This window comes from Neomonachus schauinslandi, chromosome 6 (assembly GCF_002201575.2).
Source record: "Neomonachus schauinslandi chromosome 6, ASM220157v2, whole genome shotgun sequence".
NCBI classification, from domain to species: domain Eukaryota; kingdom Metazoa; phylum Chordata; class Mammalia; order Carnivora; family Phocidae; genus Neomonachus; species Neomonachus schauinslandi.
The window spans coordinates 91,527,746-91,543,210 of NC_058408.1; the positions used below are offsets into that span (position 1 = coordinate 91,527,746).

The 15,465-nt window shown below is 41.5% G+C and overlaps 1 protein-coding gene across 2 annotated transcripts in view; it reads left to right on the top strand.

Moving 5' to 3' along the window:
- The first annotated feature begins 13,248 nt into the window (after nucleotides 1-13,248).
- Nucleotides 13,249-15,465, top strand: part of ARID5B (AT-rich interaction domain 5B) — a 173,347-nt gene continuing 171,130 nt past the window's right edge. For both annotated transcript variants that reach the window (XM_044916037.1, XM_021699513.1), the window contains exons 1-2: nucleotides 13,249-13,269; nucleotides 13,703-13,957. In XM_044916037.1, coding sequence (XP_044771972.1) covers nucleotides 13,249-13,269; nucleotides 13,703-13,957 — 276 coding nt within the window. The remainder of the gene's footprint in view (nucleotides 13,270-13,702; nucleotides 13,958-15,465) is intronic.

Below are 15,465 nucleotides of genomic sequence, written 5' to 3' on the forward strand. Positions count from 1 at the left end.
AATTATATATTCCTTTTTGTGACCTTGTCCAAAATTTTCTTTAGCATAAATTCAGAGACGGGGAATTTCTGAGTTTGAGGGTGCGCTGTATCTAAAGGACACATTATGTACTGCCAAATTATCTTTCAAAAGGACCATACAAATTGACATTCCCCTCCTTGGGGCAAATGCCATTCTCTTACTTCCAATCCAACACTGGCTACTCTTTAAAATCTCTGCCAGGTTGATAGGTTGTAAATCTAATTTCATTTTTTAATTTAAGGGTTTTTTTAAATCAAAAGTAATGAAGAAAACAGCTTAACACATTCATCAAATATTTGAATTTTTTCTTCTGTGACATCCCTGACAGTGTCATCAAGGAGATGGTAAAATGCGTGTGAAGAGCACAAACCCTGGACTGATTACCGGAGTTTGAATCCAGGCTTTATCTCATGCCAGCTGTGTGATCTTAGGCAAGTTACTTCTCCTCTCTGTGGTGGTGCACAACAGACCCAATGCCTTCATTTAAATGTGGATAATATTAGCACTTACCAAGTACCTGCAGGCATTTAGGACATTGTTTGCCCATTTTTCAATGGGTGTGTTGGACTTCTTTAGGTGGATATGATGAAGAAGGCAAGGTGAAGGATAGCCAAGACAAGTAACGGCATAAACAAGGGCACAAAGGAACATGAAGTGTCGTGGCACTCCTACAGTTGAATCTTTCCAGTAGATTCATGTGATTTAAAGAATGAAAAACAAACACAGTTTCATGCATTGTTTTTCACTTCATGAAACCCAATTTTAAAAAAAAGCCTTGGCAAGTCATCAATGTGAAATTTTCTTGGTCCATGGACAACTGTCCCCCTGGGTCTAGCAGCTCCCAGGTTGTGTTGTCTTTTACCTGTAATGACCCTTGTTGAGCAGGTGTGGCGAAGTAGAGCTACACTTGTTTCAGAATTCTACGGGCCCCAGCCTCTGGATCTCAAAATGTAAATTATACCAGGATACCTCTCTTTTCCTTGTGATGCAGCACAAAGGGGGATGTTTAGAACCAATTTGGTGCTCTAACATTGTCCCCATGTGTGGGTGACACTACCTAGAAATGCAGTCCCGGAAACTTCATGGAGAGTCAAAAGAAACCTCAGACTTCATCTGGTTCAACCTTTTCATTCACAGTGAAGGTTCAAGACCACTGTAGTCACAACAGACCCAAGAATGGGGGAGCAGAGACCTCAGGGAGCTTTCTAACTTTTAAGGTTGAGGAGTGTTGTATGTAATTTGTTTAAAAATGTTTAAACCCAACCCCAATGTTGACAGGATCAGCTACACATGAGGAGCCATAATTACTTTACCCCGTTCTACCCATCCATCCTGTCCCAGAATGGCTTGAGGCACTTTATGAAGGTGGAATTCCACAGCATATATTTGAGAACCATTTGTCTAATGTGCCAAGACTCTCTTTCCAGAGCTTTGCCTTACAGAAGTCATCCAACACCACTTAGCATCTCTGGGTCTCAGTTTCCCTCATAGGTAAAACAAGAGTACAGTTCCTAAATGCCTTCTTGAACAAACATTTCAGGATTTCACTTATGGAGTCATGATTCCATTTATTCCATTTAGGCCTATATATTGACTCAAAGAACAGACTTTCCTAAGACAGGGTACTTTATGACAACAGAAAATCATCACCCCCAAAATTACTATTATTGAAAAATAGCCCCAAGGGGTCAGCAGAAATTATCAGCCAGGCACAGGATACAATTCAGGGCTCCTCAATTCCAGACCATGAGAAGCCAGGTACACTCCAAATGGGCATTGCTTCCAAAAATAAAAAGATGGGTACTAACTTAGGCAAGAAGACATTTTCAAGATCATCTTACTCGACTTCACAAACAGGACTTTTTAATACTTCCAAGTAAAAATTTCAAAACTGTTTAAAAAAAAAAGATTTTATTTATTTGAGATAGAGCAAGAGTGAGAGAGAGAGAGCACAAGCAGGGGGAGTAGCAGACAGAGGGAGAAGGGAGAAGCAGGCTCCCCACTGAGCAGGGAGCCCGACGTGGGGCTCAATCCTAGGACCCTGGGATCATGACCTGAGCTGAAGGCAGATGCTCAACCAACTGAGCCACCAAGGCGCCCCTCAAAGCTGCTTTTAATACCATCTTCTCCGTGATGTTTCCCCAAGATGCAGTCCCTGATTTTTCTCCCTGGTATCACAGTCTGGGATTCTCACCTCCAGTTGCACATTAGAATTCCCTACTTGGGGGGGCGGGGGGGTGTAAAAAATTCCTGACTTGTGTACCTACCCTCAGAGATTCTGACTTAATTGACCTGGGGGCGCAACACCATCACCATATCTTAAAAACTCTCCAGATGATCCTGGCGTGCAGCCAAAGTTGACTGCAGCTTGTCTAGATGAACTGGCCGCAAAGGGAGGTGCCTACTTCATTAGCATGCTGAACAAAAGTTTAGGATGTCTTTTGTATATATTTCAACTTCTTTATAATTGATATCTTTGACTATATTAGTATCTATTATTACATTTGTAACAGATTAGTGTAATGGCAAATATATAATTTATAAACAAATACACATTTATCTGGCGTGCATTCCAAAACAAGGGTTTTCTGATAGAAATATGTCCCTGGAAAGTTTGAATCTCACTAATTCATTGGGTAAGTAGCCATTTCTAGTAAGTGGGCCTTTCTTTAATTATAGTCTTTGAGGTCTGTTTTTAGCTAACATGTATAGTGTTATCTGCCTTTCATTTCTGCATTATGTCCTATCTCCCAAAGTAGATTGTAAATGACTTTAAGGCAGAGACTCTGTTTCTTGCTTCTTACTGTTCCCCATGTTTCTTGGCATGGTGACCCATGGCTGCTCAACTTTGGGCATGCCTTAGTTCCCTCACTCAAAAAAATATTGATACTAATATTACCAACTTCATACCATTTTTATGAGGGTTAAATTTGAGACACAGTTCCTAATACATATCATTGGCTCAGTGAATGAGAATGATTTTCTTACTTGTTTGTTGAGTTAAACTCTTATCCCATATACATGGGATACCAGGTACCATGCTAGAAAATGAGGAAAAAATGCATAAGACATGGTTCCCTTTTAAGGAACTCGGAGTCTAACAACAACAACAATACCGCAGACATTTAAACAAACGTAAGGACACATAATAGATGCTCAGATTGGCACATGTATAAAGTGCTATGAGAATATAGCTAAGGGAACAATTTTTCCTAGGGCCTTGAAGCATGAATAAGAGTTTTCCTACTGACAAGGAAGAGGCATAGGCTTGGAAGACCAGCATAAGCAAATGCAAAGAGCACTGGTTCTCCTAAGTGTAGTCTGGGGAACTGTGGGAATTCCTGACACCATTTTAGGTGGTCCACAGGGTTAAAATAATGATCATAATAATTATTTGCTTTTTTTTCACTCGCATTCTCTCTCAAAAGTATAGTGGCATTTTCCAGAAGCTACATGACTTGGGGTATTCAACAGATTGAATGTAGAAGCAGCTATGAGAATCCAGCTGTCTTCCATTAAAGAGATTTGTAAAATGTAAAACAATGCTTCTCTTTTCACTAAGTTTCTTTGTTTTGGAAAACATAGTTATTATTTATATAAAAAAACATGTTATGCTGACATGTAATGAGTTTATTGTTATTTTTAAATGAGTTAATGAATATTTTAAAATATTTTTCTAATATTTCAGCTATAATTTCTAGTATGTTAAATATCAAGATATATGCGTGTGTGTGTATATATATGTATACATGTATATATGTGTATATGTATATATATATACATAACCACCATAAACAAAAGCTTTTTGAGGTCCTCAACAATTTTTAAAAGTGAAGAGGGTCCTGAGACCACTAGCATAAAGGCATAAAATTGCATGGTCTGTCCAAGGAATAAATGAATAAATGAATACATGCAGTTAGCTAGCTGCTTCCAGTTCTTTTCAGAAGTAGACAGAGTATAAATTATAAATATATACATCACGCATTCATACACAATGAATCTGATTATCATATCCTCTCAGCCCCTGAATAACAGATAAAATACACCAGAATGCTGAAAGAGTTAACCTGAATTTATTGGTGATTTTTGGAAAAGGAGGGGGGAGCAGATTTAGTTAATCCAGTGAAAGTCATCGCATATAAATTTGCAAACTAAAATATTCCCTGGGCTGAGGTCATGTGTTTAATTTTAGCAAGCAGGGTGAATATGTTTGGGTAGGTATTTATACTAAGTGGTGGACTGAGCTGGAGATAGGTTTGGCAGTGGAAACGGTGATACAACCTTTATTATTTTCAATGCAAAAAAAAAAAAATGAACTATTAATGTGATGTTCTGGTTGAGAATTTAAACTCTCAAAAAATCTGGAAATTCAAAGTCATGGTACCCATAGCAACCATAACTCTGCCCCCTTGCATGCCCAGTGTGGAGTATTTTGTATTGCAGTACATGCTGTGAAATCTATGCCTAAATGTGCTGTATAGCAGAGTTACAGTTGCTGTGGGAACTGTAACTTTGAATTGCCTGCCTTTTGTGTCATTAAACTTTCAGCTGAAGTATTGCATTAAAAGAATTTTTTTTTCCTCCACTGCGTTCCCTCATTTAAAAAAAAAAAACTGGGTATTTTTTTTTAAAAAGGATGTAAATGATGTTAGACTCAAATGGAAGGATAATGCATTCTTGTTTCCCAGATATATGCACTGATATAGCACTAGTGAATTACCACATTTACATATTTCAACCTGCAATCACAAGTCATAAAATAATCCTCTATTTATATAGCACCTTTAATCCTGAAGGGTCCCATCACACACATAGACATACTGTAACCGAACCACATTGGACGAGAAAACTCAATAAATATTTAACAGTGCCCAACAAAATTATACAGTGCTTTAGGATAGGCAGTAGGAAAGAAAGGTATTGTCATCCAGTGGTCGGAACATAAGCCAAGGAGTGCGAAATCTGAATGCTTCTGTCTTCCTTTTGTGATGGCATTGGCTCTGCCCTTGAGTCAATGATTTGAATCCCTCACAATTCTGGGTGTTCCATTTGCTCTGTTTACCAGAGGAAGTATTTCTAGGTCCAATGGCAAGAAAAGACTTCAGAAGGTCATTTGGTGGGGTCTACTGCTCCCAGCCAAGGAACATACCTACATATTATAGAACAGACCACTTCTACAAAATTCTGCTACAAAGGGCACAGTAGTAAATATTTTAGCTTTTGAGGGCCATACGGTCCTTGTCACAACTCCCCACCTCTGCTGTTTGGCGTGATAGAAGCCGTAGACAATACAGAAATGAATGAGCATGGTTGAGTTCCAGTAAAACGTGTTTATGGAAACTGAAATTTGAATTTCATATAATTTTTATGTCACAAAATATTATTCTCCTAGTGATTTTTTTCAACCATTTAAATATGTAAAACACATTCTTTGCTCATGGACAAAACAGGTGGTAGGCTATAATTTGCCAGTCCTTGCTCTAGAAGTTTGGGTTGCATGTCAGGCTCAAGGCTACCTTTAGACAGAGACATGCTTCTAAATATTTAACTAGCTTCCCAACCTTAAAAAAGAAAAAAAAAGTATGTGTGTGTGTCTGTTTATATCTAGATCTAGATACGTACATATGTATATATCTAGATTTGGATATATACAAATATGTGGGTGTGTAAGTTCATTATACATTTTGCTGATATACAGGAAGTATAGCATAAATGTACAAACAATAATAAAATATACAACACTTTTCACCGTAAATTCCATATAGCCAACCTATTCTCATGGAATGCTTTTTGTTAACTATTCGCTGAACTCTTGTGTCCATAGCTAACCTATGATTGCATTAACAAATGAGTATAGTTCCCAAAAAAACAAAACAAACAAAAAAAAAACCAACAAAAAAAAACCAAGCGAATATAGTTTCAGTGTGAATGTCGGTTGATCTTTTCATTTATATTAAGGAGAAAGACGAAAGTGAAAAAACAATGATGTATCTCAGAACTTCAATCTTTCATAAATGACATGAGCAACTTCTTTGCTGAATCAGGTTATAACTTTCAAGTATTTCCTTCACTTTTTTGTACTATTCGCAATTTAATTGGTACAGACTTGACAGACTTTCAAGTTAATTTGTGTATTAGTCAGGGTTCTCTAAAGAAACAAAACCAATAGGATGTGTATCTATATATATATTGGCTCCCATGGCTTAGAAGTTTCAAAATCTGCAGCTGGTAAGCTGGAGCCCCAGGAGAGCTGATGGGCAGTCCAGTCAGAGTCCAAAGACGAAGAACCAGGAGAGCCAATGGTGTAAATTTCAGTCCAAAAATCAGCAGGCTCAGATTCATGAAGAGTCAGTGTTTTAGTCTGAGTTCAAAGACTGGAAAAGACCTATGTCCCATCTCAAGGAGTCAGGCAAGAGTTCCCTCTTATTCAGACTTTTTGTTTTATTCAGGCCTTCAACTGACTGGATGAGGCCCACCCACATGGGGGTTGGGGGGGAAGGTGGGCAATCTGCTTTACTCAGTCCACTGATTCAAATATTAATATCATCCAAAAAATCCTCACAGACACATCTAGAATAACATTTGACCAAATATCTGGGCACCCCATGACCCAGATTGATATATAAATATAACCATCACAATCTGCAATATGAACATTTTTCTCCATCATTTTCTTAAGTCTAAACAATCAACAAAACAATAAATCAAGCTCTGATTTGTAATGTTCGCTGAGTTCCATGGTCTAAATACTCCCACCACAGACAATTTCAAGCCACCAACATGCCAATGGACACGGATTGGGAAGAGAACTCTCAGTAACACACCATCTTATAGTATTGCAACCATAAAAATATAAAAGCTAAAAATAACCTCAAGAGTATATAGATAAGAGTAAAATGTAGTAAAATAATTAAAAAGTGGTGAGTTTTGAGTAGGTATTACCTTTGTTTTTAATACAATACTTACTTGTGAGTTCATGTCATTTAATGTTTAATAATAGAGATGTTTATTAGCCAGCTTGCAAAGTTCCTGAAAATATAACAATCAGCTCTGGTGAGTAAGTAATAGTTGGTTCCAGCAACCCTGAGAATGGAATTGTGCAAGCCCTGAGTAAGGTTCATACTGGTCCCCTGCCTTCTTCCTGAAAAGGCTGACCAATTTCATTTTGGCCAAAGCTTACTGAAGACAAAAACAGAAACAATCTCACTATTCTTCTTGGTATTATTTTTTCCTCTGAAGTACTCAGATCTCTTTACACCCTGAGTGAATTACTACATTTACATATTTCAACCTGTAATAACAAGTCATAAAATTATCAGTCTGTGGCATGGCAAAATGTAGGTGGAGGCAACCAAGGGACTTGCTGGCGCTTCCATGGTTTGGTGGATGGCCTAGCACGGGGGGGGGGCTGCTAATCCACAGATGACCAGTCTGGATAATTCTGCCACAATCATCTGAGAAATCCTGACAAAGCCAGAATTAGGGTTTGAGTCCTGCAGATAATTATAGCCATGGACAGGGAGACATAGGAAATCAGTGAAGAATGGTCCCCTTGACTTTCAGTTTGGTGATTTACCTACCATACCCACTCTGCTTCTAAATAATGAGTTGCTTAATGTCTGTCAAGTAATTTTAAGTTATAAACCACCAAATACAAGGCATCATTAACGTCCATTTGAAACTGCACAGAGAAATTTTTAGTAGGCAGTATATGAGTCCCCCAGTGGAACCAAGACTCCATGTCTGTACATTTTCTTGTCTTCTTTTTGAAAAATCAGGTATGGCAAGATGTTTTAACAAACCTCAGATGGCTGGGACCTCTGGTTTTAGAATGATCTAAGATAGCTGTCCCCAGCAGTACCAGGCTGAGGGGCAATTTGATTAAATTCTTTATTAATATGAGGATCACAAATGAAGCTGAAGAGTAAGGAGCCTGGAAGTTACACCACCCACTCACCACCTGAGATGAAATGGTGTGTCATCCCAGGAAAGGAACAAGGTCACAATTTAGTCAAATGTCATATGTACACCACTGCAGCGCATATAATTTAAAAAAGAAGAAATGAAGCTTATTTATTTCTAAACTAAATAACCCATAAATATCAAGGCATTTGAAGGCAGTGAATTGTTAAAATTAAGGGGGTTTGGGTGTATCTGTGATCAGGGTGAGGGAATGAGACTTGGCTTTCATTGACAAACAAATTTAGAAAAATAGATTCAGCATTGCTACTATAACTAGAAATGGCTTGGACAAATTTAATCCAACTTCCCTGAGAATACCTAATTAATCTCAGGCCCGGGAGGAAAATCAAGATTAAGATAGGAAGTCTCCATCTGTACTAAGGGCAGAGGAACTTGGGGCCTCCGTGTCCACAAAGGGCATCACATGACCCCTCCCTGGGGGATCTTCTCGGTGCCTCGCTTCTCTCTTGGCTTTGGCCTCAAGTCTATGAGAAATGTGTACCCGGCTACCGATCTTACCGCCTGACCTGAGTTGGAGACCCACGCCCACCACAGCCCAGGAGACAAGCGACAAATACGAGCCCCATATTTAAGATGTAGCTCAACCTTTGACCACTAGAGGTCTCCTGGAAAGCAATGACCCGTATAACCCGGTTTATCTTCCTTCAAACCAATAGACTTGTTGCACTAAGACTTGGCGAGCCTGCTCTGCTGGAGGCCGCCTTATTAATAACGCCACCCACCCCCACCGCTGAGGACGGCGCCAGGCTAGGAAGGGGGAGGGGACTAGGCGGTGGCTGACCCTCAGTGCTGGTTTTTCGATCCACGAATCAGTCTGCAGACTCCGGGGCTACCCCCTCGAACCCCACTTCCTAACCAAGCAAGACGGGAGAGCCCCTAACTCAAGGTCCCCAGGTGGGCAGCGCGGAGTCCCACGGACTTCCAACCAGCGATGGACTAGCCAACGGACCAACGTGCAGAATCACCTAGCATCAGGTCCACCAACAGGCCAGGATCCACCCCCTCCCCGGGCTTCGCCCCCACTCATTCCTCCCCCCTCCCCCCTTCATCTCCTTCCTTTGCCTCCCGATCGCCAAAGTGGCCCGAGTTTAGCCGGTGGAAGGAGATTAGGGAACCTTTCACCGTCCCTGTTCTGATCCATGCGGTATTTTCTGCAAAAATTAGCGGCTTCTAGCTGGAAGAGGAAAGGAAAAAGGAGGGGGGAGACGAGGGGGAGCAAGAAAGGAAACAGCCAGGTTGAATTCCCAGTCTTTATCAAGCAGTTCGCTCACCAGTGAAAGAAAGCTGCAGTGGCAGATTCGAGCCACATGCGGTAGTGTGTAGCAATTAGTAGATAAAATGCTGACTAAAGTGCTAAAACATGAAGTATTATTGTAGCCAAGGTCAAAAATGCTTCAGTTGTCTTTTGCAATTTGGGGGAGGGGGAGGCCCAGAGGTGCGCAGAGAGGTTTGAATTTTCGAAATGGTTGCCTTCTTTCTTCAAACTGTACTTTTTTTTTTTTATGATCCTGTTTATTATAGCCCAAGCTGCCTAATTATGTCACTGCTGGTTTTTGCAACTAACTTAATCCTCCTGATCCTTTATGAAACGATTCACAGGCACTGAAAAAATGTGTCTACTGCTTCCCCACCCCCTTGAGGGGGTGAGAATGATTTATTTTGTATTTTTTTACCTTTTAAATAAACCAAATAAAACTGAGAGTTGGATTTGGGGCTAGCAAAGCAGCAGGAATATAGATGTGTGGGTATAGGGTCCTGTGTTTCAGTGTAAGAGAGCCCAGAAAATAGTGGGTCATATAAACATATACTGCTTTATTTCCCACTCCTCTTTTATGCACAGTGAGTCCCAGCTACAAGCTTTTTTATAGATAAATAAAGCAGTTGCTTTCATGATTATAACTGTCCTGAATGGATTGTCTTCTTACAACATTCGATCTGTTTATGAGTATTTACTTTACATTAGCCCAAGGACCCTGCACTGCGGGAGTTTGTCTCTATTCCCCTGGGTGTCGGTGTCTCAAGTCTTACATCTGCTCTGTGATTGATGGAGCCTTGAATCCACGTTATTACTCTCTCACAAGCAGAAATCAAACAGGCTATTAACTACATTACTTCAAAGAACTGTTTCAATACAATCTCCTTATCTTAATTGAAACTTTCTTGTATGGATATTTGCTACACAGATAATTTACAGGTGCCTATCAAGCATCATATTAAAGAGGTAAAATAGATGATATTTTTTGGTTTTTGTTTTTGTTTTGATTTTTTTTTTTTTGTAAACACACACCATTGTGATTTGTGATTTTAAAAGCCAGTTACAGGATTGGACCAGAGGTTTGATTTATTAGATTTTATTATGTTCATGGGGGGTGGTTGTGGTGGTGCTGTAAAAAGAGAGGGAAGATACCCCTGTGATCCAGTTTTGAAATTTAGCATTCATCTGATTACAAGACCGCAGATATTCAAAAATATTCAGACCTAGATCCCTGCAATTGTTAACATCTGAAAAACCTTATCGGGAGTTTACAAAAAGAGAGATTACACAGCATGCAGCCTAGTTCAGCGCCTACCTTGAAGAGACATAGAAACAGGGTTTCTAATTAGATGAAGTCCCTCACAGACACTTAAAGACTTACAGCACCAAAACCAGCAGAAGTTGCTTAGATGCTCTAAAAAGCTGTGTATTTTTTAAGAGAGAGATTTAATATACAATCCAGGGATACCCTCAGGCATTCTGTTGAGGTTTCCTGCATAAATGCTGGAAATGCATTGGTCATACAGGAAACTGACTCAGACTCGATCTCAAATATGATCTTGTCAAAATACTGCAACTCAAGTTTTTAAATATAGGATGTCTTGAACTGGATGTATATATTTACGCTAACAGGACAGAGACTAACTGAAGCCTTAGGCATCTCTCCTGTATTTAAAAAAAATACGTAAAATGCCCTTCAGTCAAGTCCATTCATATGTAAAAAAATGAACAAAACGGGTTATTCTAATCAAATGTCTGCAGTATGCATCATAAAGTTAAAAAGAAAGAGAGAAAGCATGAGAGCTGTAATTTCTCTTTGTAACCCATGTTTATAAAATAGATCAGATGAAATTTCAAGGAAGATAATTAAAGAGTGATGTGCAAGTCATAATTTGGCTAATGCAAAGATGGGAGACTCTGAATTGTTACATTGTCCTCCTTCATTGTGCAGAGTTGTGATATTACTTTAAATTATTAAAATAGTTTTCATCTTTAAGAATACCGGCTCTTTGGCATGGGCTTTTATTACTTATTGTAATTGGAGTATCTGCCATTTTCTTTCGTTTATCTCTGTGTGTATAGAAACGAGATAGATCTTGCCTTTTATTACTTCCCCATGTTCTGAATCAAAAATGTGGTTTAGATAATGTTAAGTGCCCTAATTCTTACTGCAGCGGACGCAGACGTTATGAGAAGGCATAAAAATACAGAGAGGGTCTTTCCACCTCAAGTCACTGAATATGAGGCATTTGTGCTCTGCCGGGTGTATTAACTTCAGCCATGTGAATATAATTTTCATTAAAGTAATCCTGTTTCAACTAGATGCTGTGACTAGAGGTGAAACGTTGCGAAAGCGTTAAAAATAGCTTACTAGTAATTTCAACATCCTGTAATTTTATCACAGATCAAGTTTCAACTGTCATACTATACAGACCTTATTCCCCATATAGTACATGTTTACTTTTTTAGCATGCCAGACCCACTTTAGAAAGACTGGTGCCAATATAATAAATTCGGGGGGGGGGGGGGGGGGGGCTGGAAGGAGGGGGAGGAGAACGGGGAAGGGGGTGGGGAGCGTGGGGGAAGCGAGTACACCATTTTACATCAACACTGCGAAAATGCAATCTAGCCTGGCGGAGGACGGGCAGCTGGGTCGGAGCGAGCGAGGGCTTTGCAGTCTCTGCCTGTTCCTTGTTCTGTCGCTCTTAAGTTTCTCTGTGTTTGCATAATAGCCGTGCATGCAAACCTCGCAATGCTCCAGGGCTCCAGAACAATAAATATACACATTTAAAACCTTTATTGTCTTACGGTTCATGCCCCCGGTTTTCAACAGCTTAATTTCTGGTTGTATTTAACTAGTTTGCAGATGGATTTTTTCAGTTTCAAACTATTATTGAGGAAGCTCCCCTCCCTTTTTTTGGCGGGGGAGGGGATGGGGGTGGGGTAGGAGTCGGTATATTATTCCTGTAGCGCTGGGTTATATAAACACATTATCATTTGAGAGCGCCCTTGGCGTCCATCAGCATTGTAAACACGTACTAGTGTATATACTTCAAAATTAAAGAATGCACACGCAGAACCGGGAGCCTGAATTCATATTCCGAGCAGACTCGCTGCTCGCATTTATTGATTTATCATGCATCGTTTATTGTTCCAGTCCCTAAATGCAGTCGCTGTCCGTTCAATATTGTTTGCAAAATCCTGAGATGTGTGTGCACTGCTCACTTGTCTTTCTGTTTTGGGGGGGGGTTTTTTTGCCGAGTATTTTTTGCGAAGCGAACAAATGCATTAATATTTATATGTTTATATAATCGATAACCCACTTTTCCCTTCCATGTAAATAGGCATCAAAATATAATTTAACAGATTAGTTCTCGAAAACATGGCAGTGAGGAAGCGTAATTTAACTATCAAACAAATCTACATGTCTAATAACAGCAAATCTGCTAAGGAGCATTAGAAAGAGGAGCAGCGCCCCGGAATCTCTGCAGGAAATGTTCTTTATATTAGACATATACAAGCAGGTCCTGTCAGATGCACAGCGGAGCTCGCTAGCTCTCGTCTCTTCCAAAAATCTCATTAGACGACACCCCTAGACAAGGGAGATTGGGAAGAGGGAGATCTCATCTTCACACAGTTTTAGGGTGGATTTTATTTTTACAAACCGTCCTATATGTTTTTTGCCTTGATCCATCCGCTTCCCGCCGAGATCGGACGGAACCTTCCTTCCGATTATGAATTTGATCATTCCACATTTGGAAGGAAACCTACACAGTTTTGACAGGAGCTGAAAATTGAGTCGTCAGAGAAATATTAGGACATATTTTCAATCATTTTGGTGCCGAAGGGGAGGCAAGAGCTCAGTTTTATATTGAGACATTACGCCAGCTGAAGGCAGAGAATGTTTTTCCCTGCCAGGACCTGATGCAATCCATTCAAGCCAACAAGTTTGGAGAGAATGTTGAGTTCAATCAATTCAGAACGTCGAGATGGAGCCCAACTCACTCCAGGTATTTCGCTCTCCTCCGCTCCTCCGATCCCGGCACCCCCCGGCACCCCCCAGCCCCCCAGCTCACCCACACCTCTGCACCCACCCACACCCCCCACAAACTTTTCACCAAACTTTTACCCTCTGCATCCCCCCAAATCATTTTTATTGTTTAAAAAAATCCCTGCACTGATCATACATACATAATGTAATTTTACCGCCTCAGATGGAGAAGTAGGGAGAGGTGGCGGTGGGGGTGCCCGGAGTTTTTTTTTTTTTTTTTTTTTTTTAAGGGAAGCAGAAAATTTGTGGGCTCTATTATTTTTCCACCCAGCTTTATATCTGTTGGCTCTTCTGTATTAAGAGTGTGGATGTCTGTGTGTAAATGTGTCTGGGAATAGATGTTTGTGCTCTGATGGCTACGTTATTTATTTGGTGCTTTTTTTCCCCTGCAGTGGGTCGGCTCACCGTGTGGCTTGCACGGACCTTACATTTTCTACAAGGCTTTTCAATTCCACCTTGAAGGCAAACCAAGAATTTTGTCCCTTGGCGACTTTTTCTTTGTAAGATGTACGCCAAAGGATCCGATTTGCATAGCGGAGCTCCAGCTGTTGTGGGAAGAGAGGACCAGCCGGCAACTTTTATCCAGCTCTAAACTTTATTTCCTCCCAGAAGACACTCCCCAGGGCAGAAATAGCGACCATGGCGAGGTGGTAAACTTATATCTCCCTCTCTTCTTTCTTTATTATCCACCCCCCCAAGTAATGCTTATTACAGGGCAAGCTTGAAAATACTGTATTCACTTCTGCAGGCGAGCAGGATCGACTCCTTTTTTAAAGGGGTAGCGCCACTAGCTGGGGCTCGAGTATTTTGCCATTGTCAGAGTTTGGCTGTCAGCTTTACAAAGAGGATCCAACTGCTGATTTTAGTCAAGATCAAATAACTTGTTCGAGAAGGGTTTTGTTCAAGGATATGTGTGTGTGAGAGAGAGAGAGAGAGAGGGAGAGAGAGATCGTTCGCTCTCTTGCTACTGCGCTTGAACATCACATGCTTTTTATATTTTTTTTGCCTTTTGAAAATCTTACCTTCGCGTCTGGCTCGGTCGGGGCTGGGTGGATTTCTTTCGGTGGGTTTCGATATTGTTCACTTTTTTTTTTTAAGTAAGTATTTGATATGTTTAAGAGGGCGGAAATTACGAAATGGAGGCAGAGTGAGATCAAAAGCTATTGAGTTGGCAAAGACGTGTTGAATAAAGTGATAAATGACAGGTACTGGAATAATACATTCAAATAACTTGCAGATCTGCCCGGGCGGATTTCAAAGCGGTCGTGTAACCGGCACAAACACGTTAAGCATTAACAACTATCTCTCGCCCCCACCCCCCACCCCCACCCCGGACAAGCCATTTGATGTTCTAGTTTTCAATTACTCCACGCAAAGTGGACGCCTTCCAGCGCGATCTTTGGGGATGTGTGGGACCGGGACGGGGGAGGGAAGGCAGAGGGGTGTGTGCTCGCCCACTGGCCCGGCGAGTCCGGCGGCCTCCGTGCCCAGACGGCGCTCCGGGGGAGGGTGGGGAGGGACCGAGCTTCGCCGGCACGTTTCTGGGCGGCCGCAGGGGCGCTAGCCGCGCTCCCGGGAGGACGCCCGAGGTGAGCTGCTGTCACCGGGCGCCGGGGCGGCCGCCTCCCTTCGGCTCTGTCATTTCATGTGTGACCGCAGTTCTGCGGGCTCCCCTCGTCAGCTGACCGACCTCAGCGCCGTGATACCCACCAGGGGAACTATTTTGGGGAGGCTGTGCCCTCGGTGCGGTGGGAGGGAGGGCGCGCGGCCGCCTGGCAAGGCTTTGTGTTGCCCGAGCGAGAGCAGGGTGATCAAACTGAGACTTTTGAGGGCAGCTAGCTCTGTGCCAGGCCCTCGAGCTTTCGAGGTAGATGTAAGGATCTTTTTGTTAAATGAATGGTTCCCCGTTTAACTCATCCCGGAGCGTGGAGCGGCCTGCCAGTCCTTCCACAATTCCTTGGTTTGATGGAGTTGATTGTACTTTTGGCATCGCCAGTTCACTCCCTCTCCCAGGATCGAATTACCCATCAGTGGTCTATGCCGGTTAATTACTGGAGTTCGTCAAAACCTTCGCCCTCAGATCTGCCTCTTCGGAAATAAGCCCCGCCCCCCCCCCCCAACGTTCCCCCCCCCCCCCACCGCCCTCCCCGGCCAG